We start from the raw sequence: 21,290 nt of genomic DNA on the forward strand, positions 1-21,290 counted from the left end.
GATCTTGATTTTTTTTTTTTTTTGGTAGAAGTGAGATTATGTGGTTAATGACAGCTTATGATGAGCAAGAAACAATATTGGTTGAAACATTGCAGAGCCACCACAAAAGATAGAGCTAGTGTTGGGCTTGCAAGATTAGATTAGAATAGATTTGGTTGTTATTCAATTCTAGATTTTTTTTTCCTTTTTTTTTTTCTTTTTGGTTGTGGTCGGGGTGTTGTTACTCAATTTTAGATTTTTTTTTCCACCTCCCAATAAATATGGATAGGTTTAAATGATTTCAAAATCCCAATCATTCTACTTAAGTCAAAGTCCTTCGCAAGGGTCTGTTGATCAGAAAGGTAACTACCAACTATTTTTGAGTCCTCCTCGACAATTAAGCTATGGGACCTTTAGGACTGTGATCACGTAAGGGCTCCCACGGTTAGATTGGTTGATAGGTAAGAGGGATGGATCAAGGTCAAGAGATGTTGACAGATGATGAGGGAGGCAAAGGTGGAGGATGCTCAATGATGACAGTATAAAAAAAGTATTATAGCAGATGCTGCAAAATATATACTAAAATCAAGCTACTAAAAGCTATTATATTTTTATCCTTAGCTTTTTCTTATCATAGGACCATTGATTTAGCTAAGAAAATTGACACAAAACAAAACCTAATCCCTACTCTCCACTTATTCTAATGACCTAAATCCAGCTCCTTTTTTTAAGTTGACAATATATATATATATATATATATATATATATATATATATATATATATATATATATATATATATATATATATATAAATTAATGACAAATTATAGGAGTATCCTCTTAACTTTAGTCTAATTTTATTTACACCTCTTCGATTTTAAAAATTTCTAATTAATTCTTTAAATTTTCAAAATATTCAAAAATAATCTTATCTTTCACTTATCAATAAATAGTATTGGCTTATCATTTCAATAGATGAAAATATCTTTTGCTTATATAGAAAAGATTATCGATAAAAAAAAGAATGGAGGTAAAAGAAGCCATCATGGAGGGAGAGGATGGAGTCACATATGTTGACATGGAGAGAGTCACATACGTTGACATGGAGAGAGGATTCATAGGTAGGCTTGGAGAAAAAAGATGACTTGACAAGAAAGAGGAGCGGTTAAGGAGGAATGAGAAGAGAGAAAAAGAAGAGTCGCTGCCAAGGAAGGAGCAAAGCTAGAGGGAGCTGTCATAGAAAGGGAGAGCTCATTGGTGGGCTTGGAGGAGAAAGATGATAAAGAAAAGAAGGAAAGAAGAGAAAGAGGAGGGATCGCCCGTAAGGAATGGGAGAAAGTGAATAGAGTCACTGTAAAAGGAAAGGATTTCTGGGTAGATTTGAAGGAGGAGAATGACAATGATAAAAAAGAGATGAGAAGAAAAGAAAGAGAGGACTAGGATAAAGAAGAAGAGACATCGATAATAAAATAAAAAGAGGGCAATCAAAGAGGAAGGAGGGAAAAGGTGAAAATAAGGATAATTTGATCATTTGATAAAATGATGATATGATATTATGGTTATATAATATTTAATAAAATTAAAATAAAAAATATTTTTAAAATTAAAAAAATTAATTTAATATATTTTTTTAAAAATTGAGTGGGTATTGCCGTAATTTATCAAAAAAAAATTAGTTGTGAAGTACCCAAGAGTCACTTATCGACCCACGGCACACGTGCGAATCCCAGCCGACTCGCACGCCCACGCACTCACCGGCGCCGAGCGAGGCGCCCACCCGTCAAGAGGAAAGCCCCAGAAGGTGGGAGCGAGCCGGCGAGCGATGAAGCCCATACCGATTTTAAAGCCAATGCCCTTACTCCCGCTAGGTATTCCCCGCTGCTACTGCTTTCCGCCCTCCTTGCTCCGCCGGTGTTCTCTCTCCGGCTTCTTATTCTCTTCCGCCTCTTCTCCCTTCCCGTCTCTTCCCCCTTCGTGTTCCTCCTTTGAGAAGCTCCTGAGGCCCTGCCCGGGGTTCTACTCTCTCCCAAGAATGGAGGTACTTCGCTTCTTATCGTTTGGTCCTTTGACGCCTTTCCTTCGTGCAAGTTTTCTTTGGTTTTAGATTCGTATTCCGTTTCTTGCTTTCTCTTGGTGTCATTGATTGGAATTCAGGGAGAAAATTGAGATCGTGTTTGTGTAAAAGGCTGGATTTTGGAGATGTTGGACTGGTTCTTGACAAAAGCTTGGTTTTTAATTTGTTGCTAAGGGATTACGAGATTCAAATACGTTAGGGTTATAGGATTTCTTGGCGGGGTGAAAGTTGTAAATTAGCAGAAGCTGAAACTTTTTTGATTAATTATCTTTAATTTGATCTGAAGCCTTTTCTTTCTGATATATGATTGACTATTTACCGCTAACTTGGACACATCGCATCATATATCAATTAGACACATATCATTGACTAAAGATTTTACTATTTTCTAGATACTTTGAATACTTCGATCGAATTTTCCAGAACACCGCTTCTTAATTCTGAACTCTGCAAAAAAAGGACTTCCTTTGCTTCCAACTTCTATTAGTCATAGGTAGCGTTCATTTATTGAATAAAATATTCGTACTGAACACCTCTTTCTTTCTTGCCAATGACTTGACACCTTATTTACAAGTCCTAACTTTCAGGGTTTTTGACTAGTTATTTACTTAATCTGATAGAGTTGATTGTTGACTCAAATAATCGGGCATGATATTTTTGGATGATCTATGGTTGTATGAAAAATTTATCATTTTGTGAGTTAAGACACTGAAATGAAGCATTATATTAATGTTAAAGAATACACTTAATTTACTTATCTTTCAAAATTTTTTATTATTTCTACTTTTGGTAACTTTCATATTTATGAATTTCGTTATTTTTTTTTCAATATTTTTTAGTAAAATTTACTTTAGTGCCCACCGAAGTGTACATGTGGTACCTCTGAATACCACAATAACTTCCTTTTAGAACGTTTGACAAAAGATGGAGAAGTGTCTCATACAGTCATGTTCGACAAAGCATACTACTGGAGCAGGAGCATCCAGTGTGGGCATTCATTGTGAATCCCATGACAACATAGCCTCTTCGTTATAAGTAATGAATAGATTGAGTCTGAAGATGTGAAGCATCCCTGGACATGCAAAATTTGTTCGTTTCAAGAGAAATACTATAGTTATTGCATGACTTTGTTGTTTGTGGAAAAAGACTGTGGAGCCTCTTGTGATGGTACAACTTGCACTCAAACTTTCCTGGAGGAATGAACAAAGTTCCTTTGTCACCTAAGGAATAGTTCCTTGGAAATAAAGACTGCAAATTTGCTTTTTCTGAAGAAGTTTGCTTTAGAGTTTACATGCATGATTATACAAAAGGGTTAATCCTATACTTATTCTAAAGGTACTGATGCAAGAAACTAAAGTTCTTCTCAAATGGCTATTGGAATGGCTTCCTTGTGTTATGTCAATAAATGCTTTTGATATTGTACTAGGTGCAAGTTTCATAGATCTCCCTAACTTCTATAGGAACCTTGAACTTAAAATATATAGCATGAGGAAGCATAAAGATATCTTGAAGGTACTTGTTTATCTGACTTTGGAACCATGTATCCTTGTACATTGCTGCCATAGCTTACATTGAAGAATGACTTCGACGATATGTTGGGATAGCTGTGTCATCAATAATAACCACAGGACATATGTGTTCATCAACAAACTCAAAAACAAGTAACATTTTCCATTAGAATGATTGGAAGAATATTATGCAAGCAAACATAAATTTAGCTTGATATATAGCCTCAAATATGAAAAATGAATAACTGTTGTTTGTGTTTCTGTGTTCATTAATGGCCATCATATTATGCTTACCCTGTCGTGCCATGCCAACTATTGAAACATTTGCAATTGGGAAGTTAACATTCTAAGTCATGCGATGTGTGGAGGTTGTGGACTCTCTATAACACTGGCATTGTCTTATCATATTATGAAAAGAGAAGTTTGGGCGAACCCATTTCTCCTCTAAAATTTATTGATTTCAGTTGGATTGACTAGTACATTCATTAATACATTAAAGATTCCAATTTTTCAACTAGTTTTACTCAAATCAAATATCAAATGGAAAAAATATATTTTGCAAGATAGAGTTCTAAAAATTGAAAACCAGAAACCATCTTGGCTCTTTTGATGTTTTCTTGACCTTTGATTCAGCATTGAACAAAATACTTAGAAAGCCTGCATTGAATTCAGAATTAGCTGGGGGATTTGTTGGGGATGGGCAGTGAAGAGAAGCGTTTGTGGACCATAGCAAATGAAATACATGGAGTTAGGTTAATCAAGATAGACTTAAATGGAAGTACCTGACCTTTAACATATGACAATATCAGTATATTGCACCAATACTCTACTTTAGAGGCTGCTACTATGGAATATAAGTTGACATACTCACATACAGAAAACAGAATAATGCCCTCTTATCATTTTTTTTAAAAATTAATTATTGCATTTTATTCTCGCCAATGTGCAATCACATCCTTATATATTGTACTTTTTGGTCCTTCCGGAGTTAGATGCCCTCAAATGGAATCATATGAGGCAAACTTTATAAGTTAAATTTGATTTCTCTGTTGGAGTTCACAGTAGTTTGTTTATGTTTTTCAAAGATAATTTGGGATAAAGTTTGACTCCAGATTTGATTTTCAATTTTTATGTAGTCAACATGGTGACTCCAATAATATTTTAATAAATTAGTAGGAGTTGCAAAGCGATTATATTCAGGGATATAACAGGATCTTACCTGTAGTTCTGATGAATAACTGACATCAATGAAGAATTGTTTTGATGGATTATTTGTCAAGTAAGTGGACCACAACGCTACAGCACAATTATGTGCACAATTAAGTAGACGCTAACACTGAGAACATATGATGCATGTGAGAACCTTAATGGATGGCTGTGAGATACCACGTTTTTTGAGCTGGATTACAACCTAAAATCATGCTATCCATCTTTTGGATGGTTCCTTTCTCAGAAGTGAATTTCCTGTTTGAAATCCATCAACTACAAACAACGGTATAAGGTCTATCAGTGTTAAAGCCTTTCCATCATTTCATTTTTGTTGGCTTCCTGTCCTTATGAAACCATGCTAGAAGGATGGTCCTCTGTCCAGTTGGAATCTTCTTTTAAGGTTGCTGTCCAGTGTGGTGTGATTTCAGGATTAAGACCTGCACTTCCAGTTTTTCTAACGCATTTCTCTTGTTTCTCTCTCTCAAACCAGGAGGAAGAGGGAAATAAGCTAAGGTGGGTATATATAGCAGACATACATATTTATGATATTCCCTTATAGTTGTGGAAAGCCATTCGACAGCTACTTGCATGTTTGCCTGATAATATACTAGATTGTGCAGTGGATTATGCAATTTTTTATTCTCCAATGATTTTTTTTAAGAGACTTTTTCCGTAAGTTACCGCAATTGAAGGGATCTTATAGTTCGTGTGCAGTAAGTCAACCTCAACGTGAAATTGAGGGTAACTGTGGAGGATTTGTCACATTACTCCATGTAAAAGTCCATTGAGACAATTTATAATGCAGTTATTTTCCTTTTTTATTTTCTCACCGACATCACCATAAATATTAGTGCTATCACTAGTACTTGGACTGGTGTCTGCATTATTTCTGCATCACTGTAATCTTCTTGGTGCAACAGTAAAAACTACCATGGGCAAAATTTTTTGAAATACCCTTTTGAACATTAAACCACTCGAAAATCTTCTGCATGAATGTAAAAGAGACCTACAGGGATTTTCCTGAATTATTTCAGATCTGCATATTGTAATTGGGAAAATTAATGAGTTCATGTGATCCTCTCAGTTGACTTTTGATCAATCTATAGTTGGAACTTTGGAGCTTTCCACCTCAAGGCTTTTTATATTTTAACCTTGATGGATCTTGTAGAGCTGATGCAAATCCATGAATTTTGAAGTCTTTTGTGATATCTTTAATCTACTTTCTGCTGCAGGAAATGATCTAGAACGGAGATGGATGCCAAGATCTTGGTGGCTTTATTGGCAATAGTGTTCCTAAAGTTCTTTTGGGTTGTGCCAATTTGGACTGGAGGAGATTTGAAAAATAAAATATCTTGGGTGAATAAAAATAAGAATAAGCACTCTCTCTTGCAATTCTTTATTATAGACCTTATGCTGGGGTGATTAGAATTGTACTAGTATGTATATTACCATGCCTCATGTCTCTTGAGAAGGTTTAAGAGAAAATAAAAAATCAGACAATAGACTTGCATGACCTTGTACAATAATATCCAGATACTCAATAAAATTTATGCATGATGCATAAAACTGATTTTCATCTTTTGTTGTCTTACCTGTGTGTTGCATTTTTTTCGAATGATAACATTTTTGGATTATTTGTACATTACTCATATTTATTTGGGGATCTATGTAGGACTTGGTGGGTTGAAAATGATCCCATGGTATTACATTACATACTGGACAATGAGTTCTAAACTGATTTCATGTGATTTGAGAATATTTATGCATGGCTTTGTTCGTTGTGGTCAACAATGGATTGATTTTGTGGTTAAGGTTCCTTACATTTGCGATAGGCCTGTTTGAGGATGATGGAAATGAGGAAACATATGATATCAAACCCATAGAAGTGAAAGCAATTTGATGTCAAAGTCCTAGGCTTCATGGCAAAGAAGAAATTTGCTCTCAGATCAGTGACATATATATTGCATTTATTCTCATTGAAATCTTCAGTCTTATTTGAAAGTTATTTTGACATTTACATGAGGGATTGCCATATCTTGGAACATCATATTTTTCAACAAACTCATGTTTTTGTTCTCACAAGTCTTGTAGCACAGAAGTAAACATTATCAAGAATTGGGCCGTCGAAGTTTAGAGCAATGTTTTAGGATGTTCTGTGATGTTTGACCTTTACTCCTGGCTCTACTAAAGGGTATGGCATTGGCTATGATGCCAATCTTAACAGCGTTTCACAGGACTGCCATTCCTGCTTGCTGCTATTGCTGTTGTGGCTAATATTCTATCAGATGGACATGCAAGATTAGTTAATGGAAGAAATGCAGGCTACCACCTCTTATAAACCTTGCTTCAAAACCTTTACAAATTTCTTAAAGTTTTGTTGTTTCCAAGGTTTTAAATGCTGTGGGATGGGGCTGCCCTGGCTTTTTTGTGTAAAGGAGCATCCTGTGTCCTGACACTCCACTTGGTAGATGTCTCATCCAGTCGCATCTTGTCCTGGTTCATTTCCCTACTCGTCCTGTCTTGACATGGCACAATGCCCCATCTGACACTTGGGGTGGTGGGTGCCCCACCACTGACCAGTGTTTGCCTTGGTTGTCTCCAACACATTCTTTTGCCTTGAACAGACTCCTAATGTTTGATTGGAACCTTTTGTTTCATCATTCTCAAGAATTAGTTCCATTAAGAGCTCAACATTGTTTGTGACATCGATATTGTCATGCTAATGATGATGCTTCTGTAATCTTGATGTAACTCTGGCAAAAGGTTACATTTTTTTTGTTTTTAGTGATAGAAATTAGGTTTTGATGAATTTTGGGGCTACCATTGATTTCATTTAGGTGGTGACTACTTTGTGTATTCTGGGGTGAGTGAGATTACAAGTTTCCTGATAACTTTTGTCAGGTGGAATAAGGTAAAATAAGTGGAAGATGAAGATAATGAATAATAAATGGAAGAAAGAAAATGACGATGGATCATGAAAAATGCCTTTTGTTGTTTTGTTGACAAAATAAGCTACTATAGGAAGCTGGTTTCTTTTCTAAGAGTAAAGAAGCTGTCCAACTAAAAATCAGGTTGAAGGAGTCCTAGGACTTGTACCATATGAAGTGGAAGAGACTAAATCCAGAAACTTGTTACAGGAATTAAAAATTTATGTTTAAATCTGGTACTACAAAAGCTGACTGCTTCTGTCATTTATAATGAATTAAAATCAAATTTTTTACAGATGTCTTTGGATGTACACGGTGTATGAAGAAGCTGATTAGTGTGAGGAAAGGAGGCAGCATTCAGTTTTGAACGGATAGATGGTTAACCTTATCATTTTTATTGCATTGACGGTTGACATTAATACCTTTGACCATGGAAAAAGTATTGGCAGGTAATGGTCCAGTGAAAGGTTGACTTACAGAAGGAATCATCTGCACGAGCCTAAAATTGTTAGCCCAGACATTTTTTTGTCTTGCTGGTTGGCCCTTGTTTTAATTTTTGCTACTGTCAGCCAGGTAAAGTTAGAAGGTTTTTTCCAAATGTGTTTGAGGATGAGAAAATAATCAAAAACGAGAAAGATGAGAAATGCAAGACATGGTGGGATTCACTTTATCTTTTTTGGATTTTTATCTTTTCTCTTCTCTTATTTGTGGAAAACAGATCACTTAATGGAAGTAACTGCATTTTTCCAAGATAAATAAAAAGATATCTCTTGATTTATCAAAGGCTGTGCCCTTATTTTATGTTTAGAATCTTGTTAATATAGAAAAAAACACACTTATCATGTTGAAACAAAATTATTTTTATATAAATTTAGATAGTTTACAGTCTTTTCCTTTAAAGCACATGTTTAAGCAGATTAGAACAGATTGTGTTAGATTTTTCTGTTTATTTATTCACTTAGGTTAATATTGTATTTTCTTTAAGAAACATAAATGGAATTGGTGATGCATTTTTTAGTTTAGGTAAGTATGTCTAGTGGCAAGTCATCTAAAATTAAATGCATTTTTTATCATCTATTTTTGTTCAAAACTTTCCAATTTGTCTAAGTTTTATTTTCTTAGAAATCCTTTTGGTATACTATTGATGTGCTGTGCATTACTGTTTCAACTTTCAAGTAACATATACTTACCAGCCCCTGGCAGGTTTGAGCTGGTGATGTGCTTCATGCAAAAATTTGAAGCCTTGCTCTTGACTATTCCAAATATCAGCCTGAAAAGGATACTTAACTAAAAATAATAACAATATATGAAAAATCTTTTCCTGTGTTGAGCTATTAAAACAGCTTGGTGGAACTAATTGTTGTTGGACTGATGATTAATTGTGTCCATTTCTTTCATCCTGTAGTTCAAGTTATTAGCATATTGATGAATCTTTAATCTTTGAAGGAAGCTTTAGGAGTCTCTGAATATTACTAAAGTAAAAGTATTAGTTTGTAGTACAGCTTGCCTGCACAAAATTCTGATGACTGAGCAAGATGCTTATAGATGGAATGCATGCAAAGAAGATCCATGATCAACTATTTATGTACTGTGAGTTCCAGGAAAGTTTGTAAGTGATTAAAGGCTTCATGAAACATTATTGAGGCAGCACCTTTTTCTGTTAGAAGTGATCATTACATGTTATTGCTGTGTTTTCTAGAAAGATGATTGCAAGTTTATTAAGCATACTAACTGTTACAGTGTGGACCCCATGGAAAGCAATTAGGACTTCTGAGAAGAAAAATATTCTCTAAAGGTGGTTTTCTGCATTATTATCCATATATAGGAATGCACCACAATTATGACCAGGTTACATTAAATTTCTTTTTTGCTGTGGATTTAGAAATCACTTGCAGTATGTAATTGTCGATTCACCATCTTGATATAGAATCATCTTTTCTGGTAGCTGGATTTGCTTACCAGACTGTACTGGTAGCAAACTGATACCCAGTACAGGAACCGTACCAAGTGGCAATGTCATGACCTGACCCATACAAATATTATACCAGCATGGTATTAGTATATGTATCTAAATCGCTATATGAACCATGTCTGGTAGATTCCAAACATTTGCCATTACACTACTATTAAATTAGACTAGCTCAGTTCTCTCTTTCAGGATCAACTAACTTTGCCAATTATCTTATTGCCTTTATTCTCCTCAAGCCTTTTGTTATTGGCAAACTTTCATGATATCAAGGTTTTTGGAAAACCTAGATATAAGTCATTGCAGTGGGTGGCCGAGACTTAGATGAACTGAGTTCTCAGCTCGGCTGCTATGGAAGTTTGGCAATTTGGAAGGAACTGAGATTTTTTGAGACCTCAGTCGATATTTTAGGACCAACATATCAAAGTCTCAGCCGATATGGTAAATCCAAGAGTGGTAACTTTATTAAGGCAGTGGTTTTGAAATTTATTAGTCAGTAAATCCATCTTAGAAGTAAAAAAGTTGATTGAAAATTATCAGCCGGTATGTTTATATTATACTGGCCAATATCATGGTAGTTATCAGTTTATACTGGCTGAGATGTTAGAGGTTTAAGTCTATCAGGAATTGCCGACACAAACTTATATCTCAGCTGGGATGAAAACCATGCATGACATTTAAATATGCTATATTAGTTTTTGGTGCTAATCAAGCTAAAACTTGCTATTTCCATTGTGATTTTATTTTTCTCAGTACTTGAGCAATTGATCTAAAAATTTGAGATTTGTATTGAAGCTTATCTACATCTTATATTCCTTTTTTTCCTGCTGAAGATATGAGAGCAGGAATTATTATCATACTTTAAAGATGATCTTCATCATTGCTCATTTTCATGATATTACAGCACTTCTGGACTAGAGGATCAGCTGATAAAAACAATGTTTTGGTGGAGCAATTGAAGCAATATGGTGTAATCAAAACAAAGAAAGTGGCCGAAGTAATGGAGACCATTGACAGGGGATTATTTGTACCTGATGGCAACTCAGCTTATATTGATAGCCCTATGCCAATTGGCTACAATGCAACTATATCTGCTCCTCATATGCATGGAACTTGTCTGGAGCTATTGAAGGAGCACCTCCAACCAGGCATGCATGCTTTAGATGTTGGTTCAGGTGCTTTGTCTCCTCCTTGTATGCTTTCATGACATTATACTTCTATATTTTGTTGGATAGTTAAATAGTTTACTAGTCATTAGACACAACAGGCTATATTTTGAATACATTCTGTTAGTATATGATTACACAGATATTCATTAACAGAAAGGGTCAGGGATTTGACAATGTAGGACTCAAAACTATGGTGTGTTTTAATTTTCTCTAGTGTGAACCGTTCTCTTTATTGGAGTATTCTGTGAACATGTTTTTAAGTTGAGTGCCTACAACCTCCATATTCATTCCTAAGATTTCTGTATATGGCTCCAGTGTCACTCTTACATAGCATATATAGTCTTTCTCAAGTTAACGGAGAGAGCGGGCACATTAAGTTTCATTGAAACTCTGAAACTGAAACCAAAAGTTCCAGTTTTAGCCTGTTCGTGATATGAAAGTGGGGCTGACTCTGGTGCTTTAGCCTAAACTAACTTATGGAACAAAATTTAATGCATATATAGCTTGTGTATCATGATTTTTTGCATTTCATCATTCTTTTAAAATGTAGTGGGGCATTTTTTTTTCCCGACTACAATTGAAATTTGCAAGTTTTGGGAACATTTGGAACTTTAATCTTGGACACCAGAGAGATTAGAGAAAGGTAATTTCTTGTCATGGGCCTGGCTATCCTAAGTGTCACTGACAAATTTGTTATCATATGGTAGATTGTGAATGCTCTAATGACATTTCTTTTTTGTTCAGAAGGTACTTTATTTGTGTTTGAATGCAATCTGATATTTCTCAACCTTTATATTTTTCTTGACTTTATTTTTTTTGAATTTTTATAGGTTTCTGTCAAAATTGCCTAAACTAGAGGGATACTGCTGAAATCATCAAAACTGTGGAAACCAAAACTCATTTCTTCCTGCTGAAAACCATTTTTGACACCCAATCCAATTTCTTAAAACATAGAAATGGACATGCACAATTCATGTGATTAAGGAAAGGAAAAAAGGGGAGGCGTGGCATCTGGGCAGCACGTGTTACACTTGAAGGGCCAAACAAAAAATACATAGTGAACAGGTTTTTTTCCCCTTTCCTGGTGTCATTGGGGCTCTTATGGTTCACCTGCAAAAGGGCAATTCAGCCCCAAAACAAAGCTATGGAAAGCCACTCAGCCAAAGACAAAAATAATTTTGTCTCTTAGGCTTCTCACATTGATATGGAAGAGATATGGTACCATTTCTCTCTTGGATGCTGCAATCACCATTGCTATCAGCTAATTAGTCTATAATGAAATGTTCATGCCCATAGCTATTAGTTGTCATTTATCATCCTTATTTATTTAAAATAGAAAAATTAGAAAAAAAAAAAAAGAGCAGTTTCTCCAGAAGTGTGGCTACAGTGTATGTTGTGACCTTTGACTCTTTCATTGGTATATGAGATGACAGTGATGGTGGCTTTATGGAATGGTGTACTTGTAATGGTTGCAATTTATCTGTACTCTTCCTATTGTGTAACAAGACCTATAATTAGTTAGCTTTCTTGATTTTCTGGTAGGATTGTTGACGTCATTATGGTGCCATATTTAAGGTATTGCTTCTAAGTGGTGATAAATGTATAATGCAATAGTCAATTGGTAAGACCATGCCTCTTGGCTCTTGCAGGGAAGTTAACATTAAAATGTTGTATATGCACCAAAAACTGATCTGAGAGATGAGATTCATGAGCAATTCCATATTACATATGAATATGTCCATACATACAGTGCTTATTTTTGTTTTATAAGGTTTCGAGTTTTGGCTGGAACTGGAAAACCTCATTCTATTAGGTTTTGGTTGTTTTTGGTTGAAAAAAGCTGAACCCATTTAAAAATTGGGTCAGTATCTCTGCCGCTTGGACCGTGGGATTGGATGTTGCTAGCACTTGTCATGGCCTTTAGCAAGACCCCTGCTGCAGTATTTTAAAGAGAATAATGCTAGAGTGACCACATGATACCATCATTTACAACAGTGATAGACTTGTAATAACAATTTTTATTCTTTATTTGGGTGATAACAACCAAAATTACACTTACATAACATTTGCACTTTGTGGGTGATAAGTTCATGTCCTTGCAATATTACTAAACTTTAATGTGATGCATCATTATATATCCTTGCTTGTGACTTTCTTGTAGGGACTGGGTACTTGACAGCATGCTTTGCAATGATGGTTGGACTGCAAGGCCGTGCTGTGGGTGTTGAACACATTCCAGAACTGGTTGCTTCTTCCATTGAGAATGTTAAAAGAAGTGCTGCATCATCATTGCTGAATGGAGGTTCCCTTTCTCTGCATGTTGCTGGTATGTTCTGCTTACTCAAACTATAATTTTATGAGAGATAATACTATTTCTCAACTCTCGAGTTACTAGTTGGTATCCATTTGGTCATACCAGGCATGCAATTTTTTCCTGCTACCTGAGTATTTTCAAACCTAAATTGTCACCAAGCAGGAGATGATAAAAACTCATCTATATGTGTTTAGCTTTCTCAAGTAGAGGACTGTGTATCTTCTGACTTTGAGTGGTCAATAAAGCCTGACAGAGTAAAATCATAATCATAAGAAGTAAAAAGAAATGACATGCATGATAGGAAAGCTGCACTATTTGAAATTTTGACCACGTAAGCTATACTTAAAAAATGCTACGGACATATCAAGAGCTAAAAAGGGGTTTTATATAGACAAGATTTTATTTGTGGAATCTATTCTGTGAGAACAATATAGCACTTTATGAATACAATCGTTTTTCTTAGTTATCCTTGGTGCTTCCCTTAGATCAAAATATTGAATTATGCCACCAACTTATAGCAGCAATTGGGAGGTGAGTGAAGTCTTAAAATCTGTGATCATCCGTAGGGGGTTCTGCACCTGCTTTTTATTTGTTTGTTAGTTTACTCATCAACCTGCTTCCTTAGCATTTTCTTGCAATATTTTTCCTGAAAATTCTGCTTCCATTGGCATCTGAATCCACTTTTGGATTTATTCCTAAATCATTACTGACAGTAATTTGTAACATGAAAGGAAAGTGAAACTGAAACTTGCACTAAATGTGATGTGGGATCTAAGGTTGCCAACAACCCTAGCTGAGATAAGTAGTAACTACCAAGCAGCTCAGACTTGGTGCGGTATAAGAAAGGGTGTTCGAGTCTGAGCTGACCTCAAGCCAAGCTTGGAAAAAATGTTCAAGCTTGGCTTGTTTGTGAACTAAGTGAACTTTTATGAGGTTGTTATCGAGCTGATTCCAAGCTTGGGTCGTTTGTTAACTAAGCTTTGATGAGGTTGTTATTGAGCTGAGCTTGAGCTTCTATTTATTTTTGCAAACCCAAAATGTTCAAGCACAGCTCTTATATGAGTTTAGTTTTGAAGGATGTTTGATTTTGTCTCATTTTCTAGTCGAATGAAATTGATTTATGCCTATTATTAAACCATGGCCTGAGATATTCATAAATAGCTTGGGACATCTGCAGCTCTAGTGGGAAACAGATGTTAGACCGTAAAAGACATTCTTTTAACTGTTTTAGGGGTAAGTGGACATGTTTTCTGTAATGCCATTATAACATTAAATTTACTGCAACAAAACCCTAAAGATAATCAAGAAAAGTCTACTAGCCGCAAAAGGTTTTGGAATTAGAAAATCCTATTTGAGTCTTAATAAGACAGGACATGATCCGGAAGTCATAAAATTTGTGTGGCACAGCATTTATAAACCCTATTTATGATGCATCTCAGTTTTTTATTTTCCAAAAAAATCATGTCTTGTGTTTTCTTCATCCTTCGAATGACCACGTGCATCAATTTGTACAAGAGGCAAAAGAACATGGAAACTTATGGAAGGAGAAAGCAGGACTTGGTGCAAGTAAACAGAAAATGCTTTTAAAGCCTACACCAAAAAAAGGGGTAAAAAACTGTTTCTTATAATTATCATTTTGACATGACTTTTCTACATTAGCGTAAAATTTTAGCTTATGCAATTTCCTTAGTTGGGCGCTCAGCCTTTTATTATGTTGTCTCACTTCAAATTAAAATTAAAAAGAAGAAGAAGAAGAAGAGATAAACACTTATTATAAACCATCGGATCCACTTGCTTGGACCAATATATTACAACCTTGGATCTGTTACTTTGTTGTTGCATTTCTTCAAGTGGAATTCATAGTTTTAGAAGCTCATTCGTGCTCGAAATCTTTAATTTTGTTTTATTTAAAACTTGTGCATTACCAAACCATGTTGATTTAAACAGAGGAGCCTTGACTTGCTTGTAAATTGCTGAACCTATTCCACTGGTTGCAGATGGACGGCAAGGTTGGCCGGAACAGGCACCCTATGATGCCATTCATGTGGGTGCAGCTGCTGAAAAGATTCCTCAACCATTGCTTGACCAGTTGAAACCTGGTGGAAGAATGGTGATTCCTGTGGGGAGCTTCTTCCAGGATTTGCAGGTGGTTGATAAGAAGTTGGATGGCTCCATCAGCATTCGAAGTGAAACATCCGTGCGCTATGTCCCACTGACGAGCCGAGCAGCACAACTACAGGGCTTTTGATGCACAAAGTCCCATCAACTCACAGAAGCTGGTAAAAAAAAAAAATAATAATAATGGGGAGATGAGATGCCAATGCAAAGTATAGTATGTCTTTGTTGAGTCTTTTGTTGTATGGTTCAGAGAGTTATCTGCAGGTTTCATTGTTTCCTCTCATTCATGTGAGTCTGTAATTCTCTCCTTTTATCTTGTCCTTGTAAATGGTCTTGCTATGTTTCACTGTTGGGTTTACTTCATACAATTGTGTTGTTATGATGCTTTGTTAAATCTTCACCACCCTGCATTCATCATGCTCTTGTTAAAAAACCTTCATTCAGGATCTTTATTGGCTTGGAGCCCGGCACATATATGAACAAATGACATCTCTTTCTTATCCCATGTTTTTACATTTGTCTGCAGAAAGAGTATTGATTTCATGGAAACCTACTTGTCCTGGGTATGTTGGGTCAGGATAGGTTTGGTTGGATTGTATAGGTAATTTGAGATCGTAGAAAGATTCGGGAAATTTTTGTTGGTTAGTATTGCATTTTTAGGATTTTGTTTGGGTGGACTTGCATGGATACTGTTTGGGAAGTTATCTTTGGAAGAGAGGCCAGCGGTGGGAGAGAGGAGGGAGAGGGTTTGGCAACTAGTCACAGCGCCCGATCCCTAGGGAGTGAGAGAAAGATCTCTTGCCGTCCAGAGTCTTTATATCAAAACAGGACTTGAAATGAAATATATAAATATCTTGGACTAAATATAGATATGCTTTATTTATTGGTTGATTAGATTAGATTGGGGATCGATTAGAGGCAGGCTTGATGTAGGTTTAAGCTCAATTATAATACTATCCTAGTTGGAATCAGGTTGGGTTTTCCAAGCCGAAGTTCATAAAAACTGGAGCTATTTCGAGTCTGGGGCTGCATTGCAAGTGCAAGCCTATCCGCTTGTTTAGATGCTGTTGCGGTCAATCGCCTCGTCGTCCGATCGTCGGGAAGCGTGTACCTGCAAAAGGAAGTCCGCACTGACCGGAGGCGGCTCCGGCGGGGACCCTCCGACGGTCAAGTCAGAGAGGTGACTGGGCAACAGTGAAATGCAGACAGAGAGCTCTGAGAAAGAGAGAGAGAGGGAGAGGGAGAGGAGCGAGCTTGCGTATGTGGGAGAGACGGGCGGATCGATCCCTTGCACTGTTGCCTTTCCTGGTATATATAGTGGAGCTAGGTATGGCGCCGTCATTAATGGCGCGGACAAGTGAGGAACTGTCAACTCACTGTGGACTGTCAGAGCCGCCGTGAAAATGTCATGTCGCCGTGTAGCCGTCTAATCACCAGGGTTGACCCGGCTCTCGGCGGGACAATGCTCCTAGGTAACCGCGCCGCATGTCCGTGTCAGAGCTGACAAGGTCTGGCGGCTGTACGGCGATCAGAGGAGTCGACCGACCCTAGGTCGGTGGCCAGCTGAGTGGCGTCGGGCCCTCCATTGGTCGGCGAGTGAGTCGGCCATCAGACTTCTCGGTCGGTCGGCCAGTCGGTCGGTCGGCCGGAGTCGGCCGGTCGGTCGGTCGGTTGGCCGTCGGTCGGTCGGCCCCTTCGACCGTAAGTCGGTCGGTCGGTCGGTCGGTCGGCCCGTCGGGGTCGGCCAGTCGGAGTCGTCCGTCGGGGTCGGCCAGTCGGAGTCGGCCAGTCGGTCGGTCGGCCCGTCGGGGTCGGCCAGTCGGAGTCGTCCGTCGGGGTCGGCCAGTCGGAGTTGTCCGTCGGGGTCGGTCGGTTGGCCGTCGGTCGGTCGGCCGGCCAGAGTCGGCCGGTCGGTCGGTCGGCCCGTCGGGGTCGGCCAGTCGGAGTCGTCGGTCGGGGTCGGCCAGTCGGAGTCGGCCAGTCGGTCGGTCGGCCCGTCGGGGTCGGTCAGTCGGAGTCGTCCGTCGGGGTCGGCCAGTCGGAGTCGTCCGTCGGGGTCGGCCAGTCGGAGTCGTCCGTCGGGGTCGGCCAGTCGGAGTCGGCCGTCGGAGTCGGCCAGTCGGAGTCGTCCGTCGGGGTCGGCCAGTGGGTCGGTCGGCCAGTCGGTCGGTCGGCCCCTTCGACCGTAAGTCGGTCGGTCGGCCAGTTGGAGTCGGGGTCGTCGGTCGGTATATCCCAACAGTTGCCCCCCCCACTCCTGAGCCCGATGTCGTGTTGGCTCGCGTGAACACATGGGCGACGACTTCGGACGAAAGGAGTGGTTTTCCATCTTTTCTTGCCCCGACTCTGGCGATCACATCAACGAACGATCCAATATCGGTCGTCCCGACTGTAGGTCGAGCATGCACGTCGGGTCGGAGGTCGGCCAACCTCGAACGTTGCTCGTCGACACGATCATTCCGCAGAATCTGTTGTCGAGTAGCATCCGACGTATTCGGATAGGATAACGATGGCAAGTCGAATATCCATTGTCCAGCCCTTGGTCGGACGTATGCGTCGGGATGTATGATAAACGGTGGCAAGCCGAATATCCTTCGATCGGTCGTGACCAGATCGGTATGTCGCGAATGCGACTGCGGTCGTCTTGGCGTTTTGCCCTTCTTAGTCGAAGCTAAGTCGGCAAGTTAGCCAGCCGCATTAGTCGAAGCCCTTTGCCTTCAGAGGTGGGGGCCATCGATTTCGGCGATCGATGATCCAGCCGTTGATTCGACGATCGACGATCGGCCATGTTGGTCGGAGCCTTTTGCCTTCAGAGGCCGAGGCCGTCGGTTCGACGATCAGTGATCGAGCCGTTGATTCGGCGATCGACGATCGGCCGTGTTGGTCGGAGCCTTTTGCCTTCAGAGGCCGAGGCCATCGATTTCGACGATCGATGATCCAGCCGTTGATTCGGCGATCGACGATCGGCCGTGTTGGTCGGAGCCTTTTGCCTTCAGAGGCCGAGGCCGTCGGTTCGGCGATCAGTGATCGAGCCGTTGATTCGGCGATCGACGATCGGCCGTGTTGGTCGGAGCCTTTTGCCTTCAGAGGCCGAGGCCGTCGATTTCGGCGATCGATGATCCAGCCGTTGATTCGGCGATCGACGATCGGCCGTGTTGGTCGGAGCCTTTTGCCTTCAGAGGCCGAGGCCGTCGGTTCGGCGATCAGTGATCGAGCCGTTGATTCGGCGATCGACGATCGGCCGTGTTGGTCGGAGCCTTTTGCCTTCAGAGGCCGAGGCCGTCGGTTCGGCGATCGATGATCCGGCCGTTGATTCGGCGATCGACGATCGGCCGTGTTGGTCGGAGCCTTTTGCCTTCAGAGGCCGAGGCCGTCGGTTCGGCGATCAGTGATCGAGCCGTTGATTCGGCGATCGACGATCGGCCGTGTTGGTCGAAGCCTTTTGCCTTCAGAGGCCGAGGCCGTCGGTTCGGCGATCAGTGATCGAGCCGTTGATTCGGCGATCGACGATCGGCCGTGTTGGTCGGAGCCTTTTGCCTTCAGAGGCCGAGGCCGTCGATTTCGGCGATCGATGATCCAGCCGTTGATTCGGCGATCGACGATCGGCCGTGTTGGTCGGAGCCTTTTGCCTTCAGAGGCCGAGGCCATCGGTTCGACGATCAGTGATCGAGCCGTTGATTCGGCGATCGACGATCGGCCATCGTAGATTCTCCGCTCCTTCGATCTCTATCAGGATCTGCGCACGAGGAGCGGGGAGAGGGGCGTAGGAGTCATACCTGCGATGCGTCGGTCTCGGACTCCATCGTCAGGGTGACTTTTGGATTCGTCGGGGTGGCGAGACCCGACTATCGGTCGGGAGCCTGCTTGGTTCGGCGGGTTCCCGACCTTTCCTCCGCTTCTCCTTCGGGCCTCTGGGTTCGGCCAAGCGTCGGTCGGACGCTCCTTCGTCCGCGCGCATATGTACTTGTACGCGCGCTCCAGTAATTCGGCGTATGTTCGGGGGAGGGTTTTGTCCAGAGAATAAGTGAATCGGGATGACCTCAGGCCCCGCTTTATGGCTGAGACAGCCATGTCCTCGTTGAGGTCCCGGACCTCAAGCGTGGCCGCGTTGAATCGCGCCACGAAGTGTCAGAGCGTCTCGTTTTCTCCCTGCTTGAGGGAGAAAAGGCTGTCCGACGTTCGCGGCGGCTTTCGACTGGTGCTGAAACGGGCCACGAACGAGTGCTCGAGCTGCGCGAAGGAATGGATACTGTCCGATCGAAGATCGGAGTACCAAGCCCTTGCAGCCTTGCGGAGCGTGGCGGGGAAGCTGATGCAAAAAAGAGCGTCGGTTGCCCCTTGAATCGTCATGAGAGCTTTGTAGCTCTCGAGGTGGTCGACTGGGTCGGTGGAGCCGTCGTATGGCTCCACGTGCGGCATCTTGAACCGACTGGGAATCGGCTCGTCGAGGACCAGTCGGGAGAGTGGTTGGGCGGTCTGGAAGTCGACGTCGTTCGAAGACTTCTGGCCGTCCGTCTGCAATTGGGCGAGTCGACGGTCGATTTCCTCGAACCGTCGCTCGTAGTCGTCCGCTCGTCGATGCTGGGAGACCCCAAGGGTGGAGCCTCCGGAAGATTCTGAAAGGGAGGCCGACGGTGTGCGCGGCCGCTTCTCCTTCCTTGCCCGTTCCAACGGGGAGGGAGAGGGCCGCTGGGACCGTCGGTTGTCGCGCCGTGGTCGTCCCTCCTCCTCTCCGTGGGAGCGCTGTTGGGAGCGCTCGCATGGAGGCGACAGGGGTCGGCGCGGCCGTCGGCGGCTGTTGGAGGCTTTTGACTGCGTCGGTCAGTACGATCATCTGCCGTACGATGGCCGCAATCCGGGCCTCCGTGGTCACTGCAGGGCGCGGAGAGCTAGGCTCTGCCGCCGGTGGTGGTGGAGAGGCCTCTTCCCGGCGGGAAGAGTGCCTGGCCGACCCAGTGACTCTCGATCGTTGAGCTCTTGTCTTTATCATGCTGTTCCCCTACCTGGCGCGCCAATCTGTTGCGGCCAATCGCCTCGTCGCCCGATCGCCGGGAAGCGTGCACCTGCAAAAGGAAGTCCGCACTGACCGGAGGCGGCTCCGGCGGGGACCCTCCGACGGTCAAGTCAGAGAGGTGACTGGGCAACAGTGAAATGCAGACAGAGAGCTCTGAGAAAGAGAGAGAGAGGGAGAGGGAGAGGAGCGAGCTTGCGTATGTGGGAGAGACGGGCGGATCGATCCCTTGCACTGTTGCCTTCCCTGGTATATATAGTGGAGCTAGGTATGGCGCCGTCATTAATGGCGCGGACAAGTGAGGAACTGTCAACTCACTGTGGACTGTCAGAGCCGCCGTGAAAACGTCATGTCGCCGTGTAGCCGTCTAATCACCAGGGTTGACCCGGCTCTCGGCGGGACAATGCCCCTAGGTAACCGCGCCGCATGTCCGTGTCAGAGCTGACAAGGTCTGGCGGCTGTACGGCGATCAGAGGAGTCGACCGACCCTAGGTCGGTGGCCAGCTGAGTGGCGTCGGGCCCCTCCATTGGTCGGCGAGTGAGTCGGCCATCAGACTTCTCGGTCGGTCGGCCAGTCGGTCGGTCGGCCGGAGTCGGCCGGTCGGTCGGTCGGTTGGCCGTCGGTCGGTCGGCCCCTTCGACCGTAAGTCGGTCGGTCGGTCGGTCGGTCGGCCCGTCGGGGTCGGCCAGTCGGAGTCGTCCGTCGGGTCGGCCAGTCGGAGTCGGCCAGTCGGTCGGTCGGCCCGTCGGGGTCGGCCAGTCGGAGTCGTCCGTCGGGGTCGGCCAGTCGGAGTCGTCCGTCGGGGTCGGTCGGTTGGCCGTCGGTCGGTCGGCCGGCCAGAGTCGGCCGGTCGGTCGGTCGGCCCGTCGGGGTCGGCCAGTCGGAGTCGTCGGTCGGGGTCGGCCAGTCGGAGTCGGCCAGTCGGTCGGTCGGCCCGTCGGGGTCGGCCGTCAGTCGGTCGGCCCGTCGGGGTCGGTCAGTCGGAGTCGTCCGTCGGGGTCGACCAGTCGGAGT

At 42.2% G+C, this 21,290-nt stretch overlaps 1 protein-coding gene across 6 annotated transcripts; it reads left to right on the plus strand.

Annotated features, from left to right (window-relative positions):
- Nucleotides 1-1,693: 1,693 nt before the first annotated feature.
- On the plus strand, nucleotides 1,694-15,703 carry LOC105038754 (protein-L-isoaspartate O-methyltransferase). Of its 6 annotated transcripts, none has more exons than XM_019848780.3 (5): nucleotides 1,696-1,847; nucleotides 6,003-6,126; nucleotides 10,568-10,838; nucleotides 12,994-13,158; nucleotides 15,144-15,703. In XM_019848780.3, the coding sequence occupies exons 2-5, from the start codon at nucleotides 6,022-6,024 to the stop codon at nucleotides 15,392-15,394; spliced, it is 792 nt and encodes a 263-aa protein (XP_019704339.2). In that variant the 5' UTR covers nucleotides 1,696-1,847; nucleotides 6,003-6,021; the 3' UTR covers nucleotides 15,395-15,703. The 6 variants fall into 6 exon arrangements, with proteins under 6 accessions (XP_010912937.2, XP_019704341.2, XP_019704339.2 ...); XM_010914636.3 differs by lacking the exon at nucleotides 1,696-1,847 and adding an exon at nucleotides 1,882-2,017; XM_010914635.4 differs by lacking the exon at nucleotides 6,003-6,126 and having other exon boundaries at nucleotides 1,694-2,017.
- The last annotated feature ends 5,587 nt before the right edge of the window (nucleotides 15,704-21,290 follow it).

This window comes from Elaeis guineensis, chromosome 1, assembly GCF_000442705.2.
Source record: "Elaeis guineensis isolate ETL-2024a chromosome 1, EG11, whole genome shotgun sequence".
In the NCBI taxonomy this organism is placed as follows: domain Eukaryota; kingdom Viridiplantae; phylum Streptophyta; class Magnoliopsida; order Arecales; family Arecaceae; genus Elaeis; species Elaeis guineensis.

Bases quoted from the DNA above. Each gene is read 5' to 3' on its own strand.
- LOC105038754 (XM_010914635.4), top strand. From the start codon at position 1,802: ATGAAGCCCATACCGATTTTAAAGCCAATGCCCTTACTCCCGCTAGGT. The intron at 2,018-10,567 runs GTACTTCGCTTC...ATGATATTACAG, and splicing joins ACTCTCTCCCAAGAATGGAG to CACTTCTGGACTAGAGGATC. The intron at 13,159-15,143 runs GTATGTTCTGCT...CACTGGTTGCAG, and splicing joins CCTTTCTCTGCATGTTGCTG to ATGGACGGCAAGGTTGGCCG.